Here is a 17730-nt window from a genome sequence, read left to right on the forward strand (position 1 = left end):
AACTTAACATCTTTTTCAAAAGTAGCAAAACAAACAACAGATTGCAAAGTATTAGTTGTCCTGTTTTATAAAAAAAAATTAAAATAATTAGTTTAGCGTTTAGGGCACAGGGGTGGTCCACCTTGATTTTTACAAGTTTATCTTATTTTATAGAGTTTTATCTGAGCTATCAGACATTTTTAACCGCTTGAAAAAATTCAAAGTATTTTTTGAGATATGAGCAGTCAAAGTCGCAGACCTCAATTGGTTCTTATTCTTAATGGAAGGCGCTAACTAAAAACGCGAAAAAAGACTATTTCACTAAAAATCCATCTCTTCCTTCATTTTTTAAGCAATCTTCTTCAAATTATCACGGAAAGTGTATTATTAAATTAAAAAAAAATTAAATGCAGGATTTTTTTTTTGGAAAATAAAAATTTAATTAAAAAAATAACTACCTATTTTTTTTGTATTTTCTGTACAAAATTTTAATATTTTTAAAATTCCAACATTCAAAGTCTTTTAAACTATAAAAGGAACGTTTCCTGAAAATTTTAGTTCTCTATCTCAAAAAATGAAAGAGAAGATAGGTTTTTAGTGATTTTTTAAATTTCGGAGAAAATTAACCCCGAAAAACTTGCGATCCAACTTTTAATAAAAATTACAATATCTCAAAAGTTAAATAATATTTTTTAATTCTATAAAAACTGGCTTTTAGTTTGTACTTAAAGCTTTCATATAAGATCCAATGTTATTTTTAGTAAAAAAAAATGTTGGACTCCCCCCTATGCCCTTGACTGACTTTTTAAAGAATTTAATAATTTCAAACCCCGTAAATGTTCGTTTTTTTAGATATACTCATTGAATATGCAGTAAAGGTTTTACTAACACATCAAATTCTAAAATAAAGTAGTACACAATTTAGTTCACTAACTTAGACATGTTTTATTTTTAAGTTGTTACTTTTAATCTACATATATATTTTTACTTGTATGTTTAAACAATAAATGATTTTTTTATATTCAACTATAACTCTTTAATTTTTTAAAAGAGTTTTTAAAACAGTAATAATATTTTGTTTTAACTTAATATTCTAAATTTTTGTTTACTGTTTTGGTTTTTAGTATATAAATAACTTGAGCAAAACCAGTTTTATGTTTATAAGCAATTTATCAAAACCATGAAAAAGAATTATAAAACATAAGGAAGCTCAAATATGTATGTTAATATAAATATCTATTTTGTAGTTATTGAATAATATTAATTATTTAAGAATATATTTTATGCTAAGTCTACGTTGTAGATTAATTTATGTATTATTTACTAGCTAGTTTATTAAAGAATCACAATGTGTTGCCCTATTTTTATGATTAAAACTTTTTTGAACTGGCTGACAAAGAAATTTGAGTTAAAATAATCTAGCTCTAAAAATTTATATTTTTTATTATAAGCGTAAACTAAAGTTTGTTTCATGAAACACCACAATATTTTCTAAATAGTCGTTAAGTTGAAAAACTAGATATTACAGAATAGCAAATATATCTTTTTGTAAATAGAGTACAGCAGGTCACATAGTTCTGTTATCTATTACTACTTTAGTCAGTTAAAAAAAAAGTTTTAAATTTATCATTACATTTGTGTTCAAGTTTTGCACAAATTGAAACAATAAAGTGAAAAGCTCACTACTAAAATACCAAATAACTTTTTTTTCTTTTAATAATTACAGAGCTTTTACTTTTTAACAAACACAATATTTTAATAAATGTACTTTTAAATTGACTTATGTGTAGAAAAAGGTTACTGTAATTTAAAATGATTACAAACCTAAGTCTCGACGTTTTCTTATAACCTAAAAAATTTAAGATGCAGAACGAACAGTATGAATATTTTAAATCGATAACATATGTGTAACTCATTTTTTCATACCTTAATGCCAAGTTTTTGAACATATTTTGCTTTTCATGTACACTTTTTTGTATATAATTTTAATCATTATATTTGTTTGTAGAGATTGTAAAAAAATATTTTTTATTAACAAATATAAGAAACTCATAAAGTAAAGAAAATCAATGTAATGTTTATCACTATTTTTTTGGTAACAACTAAAACTAAACATCTGCATTAATTTTTTTATAATGGTATTCTTTAAATTCATTTTTGCGCGACTTTAAAAAGCTTTATAAAATGTGAATATTTTAAAGTATGTACAGTTTTATAGTATAATGTGGATTTAAGAAAAAATACACTAAATTGTTTAACAACTATTTTTAAAATGTTGCTGATAAATTAATCATATCACATAAATAACATATTAGTTTTCAAATGCTATAACAAAACTTTATCAAAGATATCAAAGCAAATTTCAACCGGTTTTCTTATTTTTAAATGTTTTTGTAGGTAATAATTTTTAAGTTTATTTTTGGACTCTTTACTAACTTTTATGATAATGTTTAAGTATTTTTCAACTTACATCTTATTTATTTGTTTATATATTAAACTGTAAACTTTTTAGATATTTCGGAAAAATGTATCAGTTTTTTGATTATTGAAAAAAGACTCTAAAGAAAATATTAAACTGTTTTAAATTACTTGTTAACTTTTACTATTATAGTTTATTGAACGAAAAAAATAAAGACGCTCATATTACTTACTCTCAGGACCTGGTGCACAAAGAACCTTTCGGTTATCGATAATTTTAAGAGTAATGTTGACTACAAAATTGCCTATAAGTATCGCTTAGGTTTTGGAATAAGTATTTATTTACATAAAAAATACTTATACTTTTATAATTTTAAGTAATAACTTTTATAGAGTTTATTTTAAATCTTAAAAGTTTATAATTATTTTTCCAAAGGTTTTTTTTTGCTGACAAATTAGTGTTTGTTGTTGCATTTTTTAGAGCAGTAGTTTTCACGGTAATTGAAATCTGTACACAATAAACAAGAAAAAAAAATCTGTTCACCCTAAGATCTAAACTCTACAAAAATATAATAACTTTTTTCAAAATTTTTACAATAGTATACCTTGTGTATATTTAAAAACTCCCCTTAAATATGCCTAGGACTTTTTTTTGTTCTTCATCATACACTCAAGATTGTTTAGCGTAGTAAGTTACAAAATCAAACTTTTCAACATAAGTTTTGTGCACCAAAAAATTTCTCGTGCATTTCATAATAAGCTTCGTGCACACCGTAAAGACCACTGATTTAGAGAAGTACAACTGTTGAGTAAGTGTTTGTTTAATTAGAAGTGTATAAATTATTTAACGTTATAAACAGACTTAGTAGCCTAACTATTATTACTGATATAGATTGAAATTTTTGTATAAAACTCATGGTTTATGAATTATTTATATAAAATTAACGACTTTTAAACGAATGTATTCACCACAAAAATATTTAAATTATAACATAATATAAACATTAGTTATCAATAATAATTAATAATTAGAAAAAATATAACACTTTTGTAAATCTCAATTTTTTTGTACTTCTAAATATTTTGAAAAAAATATGTTCTGCTTTGTTTTTTTGTTGTTTAAATATTTTTAATGAACTTTTAATAATAATAAAACTGCGAATTAACTATTCTGTTTATTACCAGATTTCAGTGAAAAAATCTCCGATTTTGTCAAATGAATTTTGAACGACTAAAAATTAGTGGTCTACCACATCCTACTATTTGGATTCGGATCCGGCTGGATCCTATTTTAAAAAAATTATCCGAATTCGGATCTGACTAAATAGTATATTGAAAAAATAATTGGATTAGGATTCGACCGGATATTAACTTGAAAAAAAAAATCCGGATCCGACCGCGGATCCTTTCTAGAAATGTTAATCGTATCCGATTGGGTCCTAATGTTATGGATCCGGTAGGTCACTGAGTATACTTTATTAGTTTTTTTGTTTTTTAAGAAACGGTAAAAGATATATTAAAGGGTTTTGAAACTTGTACTAGATTTTCTGGAATTCATGATAAAAAGCAAAAAAAAAGTCTTAGACGTATTTTAAGGTAGTTTTAAAACGTACACTAGATAGTATGAGAATTTTTTTAAAAGTCAAATTAGATATTAAAAGAAAATCTTTGAAAATGATACTAGGTATTACGAGAAACATGAAACTTACACTACATATTCTAAAGTTTATGATTGAGCAAAAGTAAAAGGTCTTGGGCGTATTTTGCGTAGTTTCGAAAGTCACTTTATTTATATATAACAGGAAATTTTTTGATATCACACCAGTAATTAAAAATTTTTTTTATAATTTACGTTAGATATTACGAGAAAACATGAAACTTATATTAGTTATTCTAATGAAAAAAAAAGGTCTTAGGCCTATTTTAGGGTAGTTTTGAAACTTACCTTATATATTACGGGTATAACAAAATATGAATATTTAAATTACCGCCAGAGCCGCTAGATGATTAAGTATCAAATCACTTTATAAAAACCTAAGTCTGTTCTAGACAAGACGTTAAAGGGTATCCATGGTGTACGTCTTGATAACCGAAAGGTTTTTTCGAGCACCAGGTCCTAGGACCAAATATTTTGAGCGCTTTAAGATGTTCAATAAATAATGATAATAACAAATTTTGTTATTTCCTTCCTAATCAGCTTATAATCAAAGTTTTAGCCCTTGAGCAAACTATAATTAGAAAAAGGTAATATATTTTATAGAAATTTGTTTATATAACATAAAAAATTAGTCCGAAAGAATTATAAAAAAATTATTTTTAACTGTAATACTGTAGATACTTATAAAAAATACATTTATTAAATTAGATGTGACAATCGCAAAAATTAAGTTTAAGTTAGTACTTTGAATGTAATGCTTTTGAATTAGATTGGTCGGTAAACTGTGGTCATACAAGCAAAACATTTGGCCCACGAACGTAATTTTTAGCTATAAAACTAGTGATGCAAAAGAAGCAATCTCAATAAGTTTTGTAATAACATGTAATTAAGTAAACTGCTGCCTTCAGTAAAATACTTCAATAAAAAATAAATTAATATATTATATTGCTCATCTAATCATAAGAATGCAATGTATATTTTTTAAGTTTAAGTTTTTTAAAAGTACTGGCCTGCAAAATACTTTTTCTCTTTAATAAGGCCTGCGTTCTTCATAAAGGCTGCCGTAGAACTTATTAAGTGATGTCATCTTGTTTTCGGTGTATAAGTTTGTTAAAGTTTTAACTATAGGATGTAAATACTGTAGAGTATTTTGTATTGCAAAAAAAAAACTTTACTCTGCTTAAAACAACCTTTTTATTATATTTGTTTAAATAACTAAGATACACTAACACAAAATTAAAATTAACTTTTTTTTTGTTTTTTTTTGGTGTTTAAAGTAAGTAAAACTACGATTATTCAAAACTATACTTGTTTTAGAAGTATTTTTGGATTGTAATCTTTAAAACAGTTAATGTACTTAAAACAATTTAATTACCTTAAATTTTAAAAACATTTGATTGACAATTTTTTTTTTTGACAAACAATAAACAATTTATATTAAACAAATTAGTCTTCAGATTGGTCTTCAACAATTTTAAACTTGTATAGCTATAAATCAATAACAGTATTGTGAATTAAAACAAGCAGTCAAGCTTCTAAAGCTGTTGATTAAATTTTAAAACGTAAAAACGTTTGCATATGCCATGCCTTAAGGCACTGTAAAAGTTTTGAAACATAAGTTTTCTACAAGCTATTGCATTTAAAAAGTAGTAACAATTTAAAAAAAAGATTAATTAAAGGTTTTTTTTAAATTTTTTATTATTGTAAATGGATAATTTATTTTAATTAAAGTTGACTTATAAAAGTTGAATTTGTACGCTTTTGTGATAGTTTTCAGTTATCTGACTGAATGAGAAACAAAATAAATAAGCTAACGTTTAGCAAAAAAATATACATAAGTTAGAATCAAGATTGTTTTCGTTTTAAAACTTTATAACTTTTTAAAATAAATTTCACTATTCTTTGCATTAAAATCCAAGTTTTTGTGTAGGTTTTTAAACAAAATCTTAAAATATCAGACTGAGTTGCTATCATTGAAAATAAATCAAGATTAAGAGCAATAGTAGTATTGTTAATAGAACTGTTTACTCAAAATGTATCAAAAACTACTAATTACTTAAAAAAGTTTTTTGTTTGTGTTGTTTAGCATACTTTTTAACTTTGTCAAGTTTTGAAAAGTAGGATTAGTTTAAATTACGCACAAACTTTTTGTTTACACTATCTTATTTTTTAAAATAAAATAAGTTTAAATTAAATAATTAGTCTCACAAGTACGAACACTTGTTTTATTTTCAGAAATAAGTGTTAAAAAGTCAATAATAAAATCTTAATTTTTAAGTTTATTAATTAAAAATAAATCAAAAAAAAAATCACTACATGTTTCAAAATGAAAGATACAAGTTAGCAAAGTATAAACATGCATTGCAAAAGAATTGAATGCTTTTGTAGAAGAAATTGTTTTAAGCTGATCATTACAGTGTCCATAATATTTTACATTTTTTCAAAAAGGTATATTTTTTATTTATATCAAGAAAAAGTATTTATGGTACAAAGTCTCAATAACTTAAAGTATTATTTGAACACTTTTTTGACTTCATGATTTTTTAAAATAAACAAATACTGTTGTTTACAATTAACTTTTTGTTTAAACTGGCTTAGTTTTATATAGAAAACGATCTATGATAAAATAAATATTAGTTGAGGCAATTTTATATTATTTAGTTTTAGAACAATAATGTTTTTATAATCTAGTTAAAAAAGAAGTTAATCAGTTATTTTCTACATAGTTATTTTTAATAAACGATGTCTAATGAAATTGTTTGTGCTCTATCGAGGCTAAAATTAGAAAACTATTAAGTAATTAAGTCAAAAATTTATTTGTTACATTTTAGGACTTATAACAACTAATCAAAAAGTCTAGTAGTTTGTTTTTCTAATAAAAATAAAAATGGCTGTTAAACTAGTAAATAAAAATATGCTTAAACATTAACTAGATGTAGAAATGAAATAAGCTTATAAAAGTAATTAATCAATTTTTTCATTTTCTTTAGTAATAAGATCATCTAATAGGTATATTATTTAACGAAAAATATAGTTTAAGAAATTTTTGACTTAAACTTGAAATCATGATAGTATAATTTGAAAGAATGTCCAGTATATTAATATAAGGGGCATAATTTTACAATAGAAATTATTGCGAATTATAGTGTTATAAGTTTACTGAAATAGGATACTTTTCAAAAAAATATTTAAACATCGTTTTTCTTTTTACACCTTCAGTCCGACATAATAGATGTAAAATATAAAATGATAAAATCTGAAGTGTATGTATAAGTAAAAAATATTATTATAAATAAACGAAGGTGGTTACAAATATTAAATAATCAATTATTTGAAAAAAAGTAACAAAGTGACTTGTAACTATTACGTTTAAAAAATTATTTCTTACAAATGAACAAAAATAATTACAAGTAAATATATTTAAAAAATAAGTTTTTGAATATTTGATAAACTGTACAACACACAAAAAAGAATTAAAAAACTTTTTTCAACAAAAATAAAAAAATAAAATTAATATGTATTTAAAAACAATAAAATATAATTAGACTTATAATGTAGACAAATAGTAAGTATTTTTCTTTAATGCTGACAAGTTTATCTTTATTAGCTTCAACTATAGCCGTTTTTTATTTACAAATTGACACGTATCAAGTATTTTTGATAAATTTTGTTTAAGTTTGTACAAATTTGACAAACTAATATTTGCAACATTTCTTTTATTTTTATAAAAAAAATTGATAAAGTTTTTTGCGATACTTTGTTGCTACTCATACTATAATAGTGTTGGTTATACCTGGTTTTAAAAGATAATTCAGTAGACCAGATTTTTTAATGTAATTTTCAAAGTAATTCTTTTTATAAAGACACTCACCATCACATTGGCAAACAATGTCTGCAACTGCAATTCTTTAAAGGTACATTCGTACTATTTAGTACCTATTTATTTTGCGTACTAATAAAACTTTTTAAACTAAGCGTAAAGCTGAAGATATTTTAACTATAAAATATTTTAGTTATTATAAGATGTTTTAATAAAACTTTAAGTTTCTTATTGCTAGAGAGTTTATTGGGTATTTTTTTAACCATATGATTAGTACTTTTTAAATGATCTTTGGAAGCTTTGATGTTATTTGTAAATGTTCTTTGTAGCACTATCTTTTCTGGAACGTTTATAGAATCTTTTTCTCAAATTTTACGTTATACCAAGAAAACTAGTTTAGAACATATCTTTTTGAATATTAATTTCAAATATATGGTTATATATTACTAATCTAATATTTTGAAAATTTCTTTCATGTTTACATTTAAAACCAGTTGTTTAAAACTAACAATGCGTCATCTAAAAGAAGTTTATTGATTTTTTTATAAACTTTAAGTAGAAATAGACCATTACGATTACAGAGATACGCACCCATATATCTCTGTTTTAATTAAACTTTGTTTTACTGTTTAGTAAACTAATTATTCTAACTTACAATTTAAGCTCAATTTATCTTTCTTCAAATTGAGCTTTGATCTAATTTTTATTTGGTTTTTAACTACTATAGTTAAAATTAAATATTTTTTTAGTTTAATCTTACACAAACTTGGCTTAGTTTTATCTTAGTCTATTAGAAGCCAGCGAAGCAAAATAAAACGCTCAGTGTAAATTTGACTCCTTCTCATATAATAAAGGGTTGTTCACGTCAAATCGATCACCAGAGCACAAGCTCTCTATTGACTGATATATTGTGGTCTGATGATCGAATTGACATGATCAACCCTTTGTTGAACTTGAGCTTGTCTCACGGCAAACAAAAGTCCAGGTTTCTGCTCTCTAAACATTCTCCAATGTTTTTGTTGACGTTATCACTTAACTATAGGTTCTTAACACCATTTTGAAGTAAATAAAGCGATCTAAAGTTACAGAGTTTATTAAGTATAACTATTTGGTTTAGCAATCTAGCAAATTTATAGTAATTCTTGTATACTAGATATTTTCTAGTTCTACATTACTCATGGTACTATCTTAAAAATACTTTTATCTTGTTAATGTTAATAAAACTTTTAGTTATTCAAACAAAACTAAAACGCTGGATTTACTGTTTAAAGACTATTTTATAATGTTTTTATAACATTTATTAATTATATAAATCAAAAATTTATCAACAGATTATCTATAAAAAAATGTAATGTATACTTAAATTGTTTTTAAATTTTCTTTTAGGTACACTCGATCAACAAAGAGTCTCTTTAAAATTAACACTGTCACTAATTTGGATGGTCAAACAAAGTTATTCACTAAAAAAATCTCAAAAATCGATAAAACTAACTACAAACAGTTTAAAAAGAACAGTCAACAAATTATTCCAGAAAGGTTTCAAATGAACTTGATTGAGAACCGTAATTACCCATATGATCATACTTACGACGTTCCTGATGCAGCAACTTATCCTTACAAGTTTTATTTTACACCAGATAAAAGTTATTGTAGCGGAGGTAGCATTTTCAAAAGTATACAAATAAGTTCAATAATTTTAATTTAAACGTTTGTAGTAATGAAGACTCTGGTCATTTTATTGTAAACCTTGAAAATTAATTTTCACAAAATAGTGTATCAAATACTGTATAAAAACATACGATACATTTTTTGTCAGACATTTTACTGTTAATCACGGTCAAAAGTGCTATAAACCATTTTATACAAAGAGATGTTATAAGAAACACTTGGGCACAAAACAGCAAAGAATATGAGAAAGTTAATAAATATTACAGAATAATTAATAGTTATAAAGCAGTAAGTTAAACTGTATATGTTTCGTTGAGTTTATTTCATAGTTAAGTATGAACATTTATCAAAAAACTTAAAAAAAGAATTAAAAAATTTTTGTAACTGTGTGTTAAAGTCGTCTTTTAAAAATTTCTTAAAAGTAAATGAAGAATTAGTAGTATGAACGTAAAAAAAAAACTTAAGTTGTATATGGTTTAGTATTATGTTTACAATTAAAACAGTGTTGTTATCGTTTTTAATTAAAAATTTTGTTTGTGTAGAAGAATAATGCAACCTTGAGTGACAACATTTTTCTATTTTAAATTAAAATACGTGATGTTTGAACTTATGTCTTTTGAACACTTTCTCCCAACACTGTCAACTTACTAAACTAAGTTTCATAAAAAGTAGGAATATTCATGTAAAACTTATTAATTGAAATAGAAGTTAATCTTAGATAAGAATGAATAAAATTAAAAATTAATAAATTACAAATTTTTTTAATTTTTTTTTTTTTCAAATAAGAACAAACGATTGTTTACAGATGTGTCACTATTGTAAAACTAACTCTAGGAATAAAAACTAGAAAAAAAATCGTTTTTAATCTAGACAATTATTTTCTTTAAAAGGAAAAAATTAACACCATTCTAATGAAATAAAACTTGTTGAAAAATATCTAAAAGTAATCTTACGTATGTACTTTTTTTTATAAAGTACATTCTGTTTTAGGTTCAAGTTTTATTTTTGTTAGGAGTTGCTAAAAATAATCCTGATCTTATGATTAAAGTTTCAGAAGAAAGTGATATTTTTAATGATATTTTAGTTGGTTCATATGAGGATAGCTACAAAAACTTAACTTTGAAAACTCTTTCGGGTTTTTATTGGTTAAATTTCCATTGCAGGTTCGTTTTTATTATAAAGTTTTTAATTATTGAAAAGTTAATTAGTCAGTTAAAAGTTAACAACTTAGAATTTTAAGTTAGAAATTTACTACCTTAATTTGTTGTTAAACTCTTATGTTTCTGAATTTTAAATATAAAATTTTTAATTTTTAAAGGCGATGTTTATTTTTTATTTTACCTTAGTTTTATTTTTCTATAAAAGTTTTTAATACTAAGTTCTGAACAGCAATGCAAAGTTTTTTATGAGTGTTGATGATGATGTTGTTTTAAATGTACCATCTATTTTAAAATATTACGATGATCTGAAGGAAATTGATACTATTTATTGTGGTATTCAAACAGCTTGGAATGCACGTGTAAGTTGAACTTTTTTATTTTTTTAAAAACAAACTATGATTTTTTTTAGTAATGTTAGTTTTTTACAAATAACTCTACTACTTAAACGACTAGGAGTATCTTAGATTCAAAAAAGTAACTATGATTTCTTTCAATTATTACTAAAAGTAGTAGTAACATCAGTAATTTTATAATTATATTTATTGTTGTTTTTTCTTTAATTTGAAAATACTTTTTTCCTTTTAGTTTTAGTAAAATTTTCAGAATTTTTTAGATTACACAATGAAAAACAATTAAAAAAAAAAGTCATGTTAAATTTAGATTATTTTCTTCATTTAAATGTTGAGTAACTAATAGAAATAAATTGTTAAAAAACTTTATTAAAAACTTTTATATATTGAATAAAAAGTATGTAAGAAAAACTTAGTTATCAAATTTTTTAAAAATCTACAAATAAAGCTTTATTATATACAGCGGTTTAAAACAACAATTTATTTCAACTACTAATTTTTCCGTTTTATTTACTCCTTGATTCTTCATGAAAAAACTGTGTTTTTAAAAAACGTTCACAAGGAGCTCTTTATAGATCTGGTCAAACTGATATTGTCTCAATTTACTTAATACCTTTTAGTCTGTAAATATTCAAAATCTAAATAACGGGTTTAAATAACGACCAAACTGAATTAATAAAACTAATAAAATTACCTATACTATTGAGTTAGTATCGTTAGTCTAACTATTTTTTATAGAACAACAGTTGAAAATTTAAATAGTTATACTAGTAAAAAATCTTAAGAGAAGCTTGAAGCTAATTTAAAAACCAAAGTTAGAGAAAATTTAAACAAACAATTTTGTTTCTCTAAAATGTTGATAATTCTTAATAAACATCAAATAACATTTTTGATTTTTTTTTTGATGTACAATAAAAAACAGACCTGACAAACTGTAAACTGATTAAATTTATTTATTTACTTAACATTCAAAAAGAAGTTGCTTTATACTACAACCTAGCTCGATTTTTTTTACAAAATGAAATATGACTTAAAATACTATTTAGTAAAAAGTTTAGATTTTAATATTTTAGAGCTAAAACTAACTTAATTATATAATACAGACAAAAAATTGAAAAATATAATTAGTTTTTCTTCAGATATGTAAGTAATTTCCATCAAATTAAGTTTGAACTGAAAAAAAAATGTAGTTGTTTAAATAATATTTTGATTTTGAAAAGTTTATTTTTTTCCTTATACATTAACAGCTGGTTTACTGTATTTTATACGCTTTAAAATATAAATTAGGTTTAAAATATTAGTACTTAATGATGGTTTGAAATAAATACAGTTGAAGAATGTTTTTTAAGTATTTGATATAAATACATAACTTTTTTTAGTCTTACGAACAGAATAAATATTCATTTTTTAACTTGTAAATATTAAATAGTATTTTAGTTTATTAAATTTTACAACCTAATTTTAAATTAAAAACTTGTTTCAAAAACTTTAAAATTAATATATCAAGCTTTGTCATACTTTCAGAAAATTTTAAATAAATAAATATTGATTATTCTACTTTGAACTATTTTTGAATAAAGTAGTGTAAAATTTAATGATAAAATGACATTTTGCAAAATTATAGACATAGAGAAACACGCCAATAACATTTGTTTAAGAAAAATTTAGATTTGTTATCAAGAACTTAATCTCAAACAACAACTAATTTTATTTTGTGTCGTTCTTTTAAAACAAACAAAAAACTTATTTGCAGCACTACAAACCTTGAGAAAGATTATTGTAAATTTTAGCTAGTTATTGCTCCTAATAAAAAAAACTCTAACAAAATATTTTTGAGACAAATAATGAATTTTAGAAACAAGATTAAAAGATTAAAGACTGATATGTAGAGGCACAGACCTTGAAGAAGCTGAAACAATTTTTTGATCATTTGCAATTCCTTAAAAAAGAGTTCTCCAACAAAATATTTTATGACCAAAAACTAATTTTTAAGCTTTTGTTAAAAAAAGGATGAAATTCAAGTTTTAAAGACTAACCAAAAAAGACTGCTGGCCTATAGGAAGAATAACACTTTTTAAGTCCAACTTTACCTCAATTCAAAAAATTTTCCGTCAAATAATATTTTTATATTTTTTTATGGCCAAAAATGCTTTTTTTTTTTGACGTCATTTTTAAATAAAAAAATCAAAAACCAGAACACAATGAGTAGTAAAACTAAAAATATATATATTTTATAGTAAGTCATATTTTTTTAAACCAAATGATTAATTTTTAGAGAACTCTTTAACAAAAATGTTTTAAGGGTACTACAATAGTAAAAAATGCTTACTTTTGTGACGTAATAAAAGGTTATATTAAAAAAATATTTATATTCCAAAACTTACAAGCTTAAATAAAAACAGTACTATTTTCATTTGTTTTCACTGAAGAAATTGTGTGCGTAACAAAATTTCGAATAATTACCGAATATTCAGCAAAAACTTTGCGAGAATTATATTAAATCTTGTACTATTATTTGACGATAGAAAATATTTATATTTAAATTATTTGCTAGGTAACATACCGAGGAAAATGGGCAGTTCCATTTGAAAAGTATCCAAACATGAGGTATCCCCCATACTGTCTTGGACCATGTTATTTAATGAGCACAGAATCGGCTATTGAAATTTTTCAAGTTTCGAGAAGAACTCACTGCGATATTTCTGTTGATGATGCTATGATCACAGGTGTTTTAAGAAAGAAGGTTAGTTGATTTAAACATTTAAAAGAATTTTTTAAATATCTTACTACTAAAATTGTTTAAAAACTAAAAATATACTTAAAACAGTTTTAATGTGCCTTAAAAGAAATATCGTGTTATAGAAATTTTTGTTGTTTAAATTTTAGTTAAAGTATTAATTCGTCTGAATCACTACTTTCAAAATTTTTATTTAAACATGAAATTTATAGTTATGAAATCTTAAAATACTTAATTTTAGTTAAGAAAAATTTAAAGTTGATAATGTTTTTCAGTAGGAAAGATTAAATAATAACAAAATAAAAAATAAAACAACAAAGATAGAAATATGTTTTTATTTTATAAGTTAAATAAAATTTTGTAAAAGCATGCTATTCTCAAAGCCGTTCTATAGAGATTATAAATAAATCTTAAAAGTTAAATGTTCTTTACTAAAACTTAAAAAAAGCTAAATGAACAAGACGTTAGAATTGTTTAAGTTGTCTTTGACAAGAAGTAAAAAATTATCCGTTTTGTACAACTCGATAACCATAAGGTTCTTCGTGCACCAGGTTTTAGGGCCAAACATTTTGAGCGTTTTTTTGTCGTTTAGTAGACTAGTAATGAAGAAATATACAAAAATATTAAGTCTACTTGTTTTAACACTTCTGAATTTTTTAATACTTTTTTAGGTTAATTACAAGCTTGGATCAATGCCTAAGACGTTTTGTGAGCATTTAATAAATTCTAAAGATATTGAAAGTAAAATTTATCAGGCTTGGAAAAACGTGTTAGAATAAAGCAGCCACAAACAAAATACTATTCTTTAGTTTCATTTTTCCAACTTTAAACTTTCTACTCAAACAATCCATTACTGCAATAACAGCTTTTAAACTTGTATATTTATAAAAAATAACAATTGTGTCAAACTGTGTAAAATCAATTTTTTTAGTAGTTTGCGTTTTTGAATTTTTTATTAGTAATTAGTTTGTATTTTGTTGTGATTTTTATTTATTTTATAAAATATAAATAAATAAATCTAAAATTGGCAGATATTTTTTATAGAAACTTTTCATACTTTTTATTATTTTTTTAAATGTTTGACTTAAAAAATTGATTTAATATTTTTAAAATAGGTATCTTAAAATTTTGTGATTAACCTTTTGTATCACAAACTAGTATACTTCAATTTTAGGTTTATAATTACTAGGTATTATAATTTTATGAAAAGCTAAACAACAAAAGTATTAGGTTAAAATATAAAATAAACATTGTTGTGCTTATACTTAGAAAAACGTTGTTTTAATTCAGCTAAAAGGGTTAAAAAGTTTGCATATACTTTGAAAGGTAGTAGAAGAAGCTAAAACAAGTTATTTTTTTAAATACTTAACAAAATACTTTTGGAATGTGAGTCCTGCATGTCAAAGATAGGTTTTTATACCAACGTAAAGTTTTATTTAATATTTTAGTTGTTCTTGTTAAAGTTTAAACAAATGTATGCGTTAAAACCAAAAATGTAATGAAAAAGTAATTAAAATAAGAATTAGACAAAGTTTAAAACTTGAAAAATAGTTATTACTATTTTTATTATAATATTTAGCTTATTTGCAACATAACTTTTTTTTCAAAATTGAATATAATTTATTTTTTCCTAGTAAATTTAGAAAACAGAAAACGTTACTGTAATCACGAGTGTGAAGTTAGCTTGGTAACGTTTTTCAAGAATTTTCAAAAAATGTCCAAACTTTAGACCCAACTAATCCTTATCTTTATAGCTAAATATAAACTTTTTTTATGCTAGAGAACGGTTCTTTGTCTTTAACTAAAAAAAATACATTAAATTGGGGTTTGACTTTTAGTTTGGGGCCCCTTAGAAAAAATAAGTTTTGTTATTAATGATTATTAAGATCAAATTTAATAGAAAAATAAAGAAAAAACCAAATATTTATTTTTAAAAATTCATATTTACTTGTGAATAAATGCCGTATAACATTTTATATTTTCAACCATTAATATTTTGTACTATTTGGCCTTTATTCAGAATTCCTTATTCCAGAATAAGGCTAAATAAAACGAAAAATTAGCAGTTTAAAAAAAAATTTCGTATGGCATTTGTTCACTTATAAATATAAAAATTAAAAAAAAAACTTAACTTTTTTTTTTTAATTAGAGCTAAGTAAAAATTGATAGTAAAACTCGTATTTCGTACTATTTGGCTTTATTCCGGAACTAGGAATTCTAGAATAAGGCCAAATAGTACAAAATATTAACAGTTGGAAATATAAAATGTTGTACGGCAATTATTCACAAGTAAATATAAATATTGAAAAAAAAAGTTTTCCCTATTTATCTATTAAACTTGAGCTTAGTAAAAGTTGATAACAAAACTTGTTTTTTTCTAAGGGGCCCCACACTAAAAGTCAAACCCCAATCCAATGGATTTTTTAAAAATAAAGACAAAGAACTGTTCTCTAGAATTAGAAAAAAATTTTTTTATTTAGCTATTAAGATAAGGAAAATAATTGGGTCTAAAGTTTGGACATTTTATAAAAATTCTTGTAAAACGTTACCAAGCTAACTCCACACTCGTACTGTAATCTTTCTAATTGTCTTAAAAAATAAAAAATAGATTTGCGGCTTTATTTAATAAAAACGTTTATAAAGTTTTTTTTAAGTACAATTTTCACTTCTAGATATAAAGAACTATATATAAGTTTTGAATACTTAGTACACACCACAACAGTATTGAACAATTATACAATCAACTATTAGCTATATTTATTTATATGTCTAGTCGTTAAATTATTTATACTTTATTTATACTATATTTATATTCTAGATCAGGTGTAGGCAGCATTTTACAGGGCAAATTCAACATAAAAAGTTGCTCGTGGCCGAAAATATTAAAAATAACTGTAGTAATCAATACAAAAGTACTTCTTTAAACTCAAAAAATGATAAAATAAGCAATAATAAAGCACTAGTAATTTAAAAAACATCCTAATAGTAAATTTATACAAAAATATTTATATGTTTATTATATATTATAACCAAGAATCATTTAACCGTTTAAAACATAATTACAAATCAGCCCTCAAATCATCCAACCACAAATTTAATCTAACATACCAAAAAGCAAATAAAACAACAAAAAAGCAAAGATAAGAAAAATTATTCATTTCAACCCACCTGTTCCCTAACTGTTATAATTATACATCCTTTTTTTCTAATGTGTGTTAATATTTTATAGACTCCGTAGATCTGTTCTTAAATTTTTTTGAGAGCAATGAAACGCCGTTAGTCGGAATAAAGTTTTAACACAAAAACATCTGTGGTACATACATTTTATGTATATTTTAAAGTAGGATTTTAGCTAATAAGTTCATTCCGGGTCAGAGTTTACTGACCTTTATGATAGATTTGGATCAAAATAGTAAATATAAAGCAAAAAAATAATTTTAGAATTAAAAGTTGATATACAAAATTCTACAGTATATATGTGTCAAGTAAAGTTTTAAGCTTAAAAAGTTCAGTTGAATCATGACAGAATTAAATAACATAAATTGAAATGTTCATCATTAGATCTTAACTTAAATCACGCCTTAAAGTACATATTTAGGCTGTTACTTTTATGTATGAGATTAAAGCACTAATTTCATCTGTAAAATTAGATTTAAACAGATTTGGAGCTCTTTAAACCAACAGGTTGTTGCTCCAATAAAGGGGTCTTACGTAATACAAATATAAATAAAATGTATCTAGACATATACCAAAGTCAGGTTTTTATGTTACTTTATGTGAGAGAAATGCAACAAAGTTTTTATATTTTTGGAGAAGGAAATCTCTAATCACAATCATAAAAATTTTCAGAACTTCAACAAAATAACTAACTAAGATAGCAAGTCTTGTAACTGTAGATCTAAAGCCAATCGTCCGGTTAACGGGAGGTGTCTCACCAAAGT

The 17730-nt window shown here is 23.6% G+C and overlaps 1 protein-coding gene across 3 annotated transcripts; it reads left to right on the plus strand.

The window, feature by feature from the left end:
* The first annotated feature begins 6293 nt into the window (after positions 1-6293).
* LOC145844283 (lactosylceramide 1,3-N-acetyl-beta-D-glucosaminyltransferase-like) lies at positions 6294-14817 on the plus strand. Of its 3 annotated transcripts, none has more exons than XM_082951666.1 (7): positions 6294-6502; positions 9261-9532; positions 9691-9830; positions 10533-10705; positions 10932-11061; positions 13607-13795; positions 14461-14817. In XM_082951666.1, the coding sequence occupies exons 1-7, from the start codon at positions 6411-6413 to the stop codon at positions 14566-14568; spliced, it is 1104 nt and encodes a 367-aa protein (XP_082807792.1). In that variant the 5' UTR covers positions 6294-6410; the 3' UTR covers positions 14569-14817. The 3 variants fall into 3 exon arrangements, with proteins under 3 accessions (XP_082807792.1, XP_082807794.1, XP_082807795.1); XM_082951668.1 differs by having other exon boundaries at positions 9691-9791; XM_082951669.1 differs by lacking the exon at positions 6294-6502 and adding an exon at positions 7844-7968.
* Positions 14818-17730: the final 2913 nt, after the last annotated feature.

This window comes from Thalia democratica, chromosome 9 (genome assembly GCF_965202585.1).
Source record: "Thalia democratica chromosome 9, ktThaDemo2.hap1.1, whole genome shotgun sequence".
Lineage (NCBI taxonomy): Eukaryota > Metazoa > Chordata > Thaliacea > Salpida > Salpidae > Thalia > Thalia democratica.

Bases quoted from the DNA above. Each gene is read 5' to 3' on its own strand.
- LOC145844283 (XM_082951666.1), top strand. From the start codon at position 6,411: ATGCATTGCAAAAGAATTGAATGCTTTTGTAGAAGAAATTGTTTTAAG. The intron at 11,062-13,606 runs GTAAGTTGAACT...ATTATTTGCTAG, and splicing joins AAACAGCTTGGAATGCACGT to GTAACATACCGAGGAAAATG. The intron at 13,796-14,460 runs GTTAGTTGATTT...ATACTTTTTTAG, and splicing joins CAGGTGTTTTAAGAAAGAAG to GTTAATTACAAGCTTGGATC.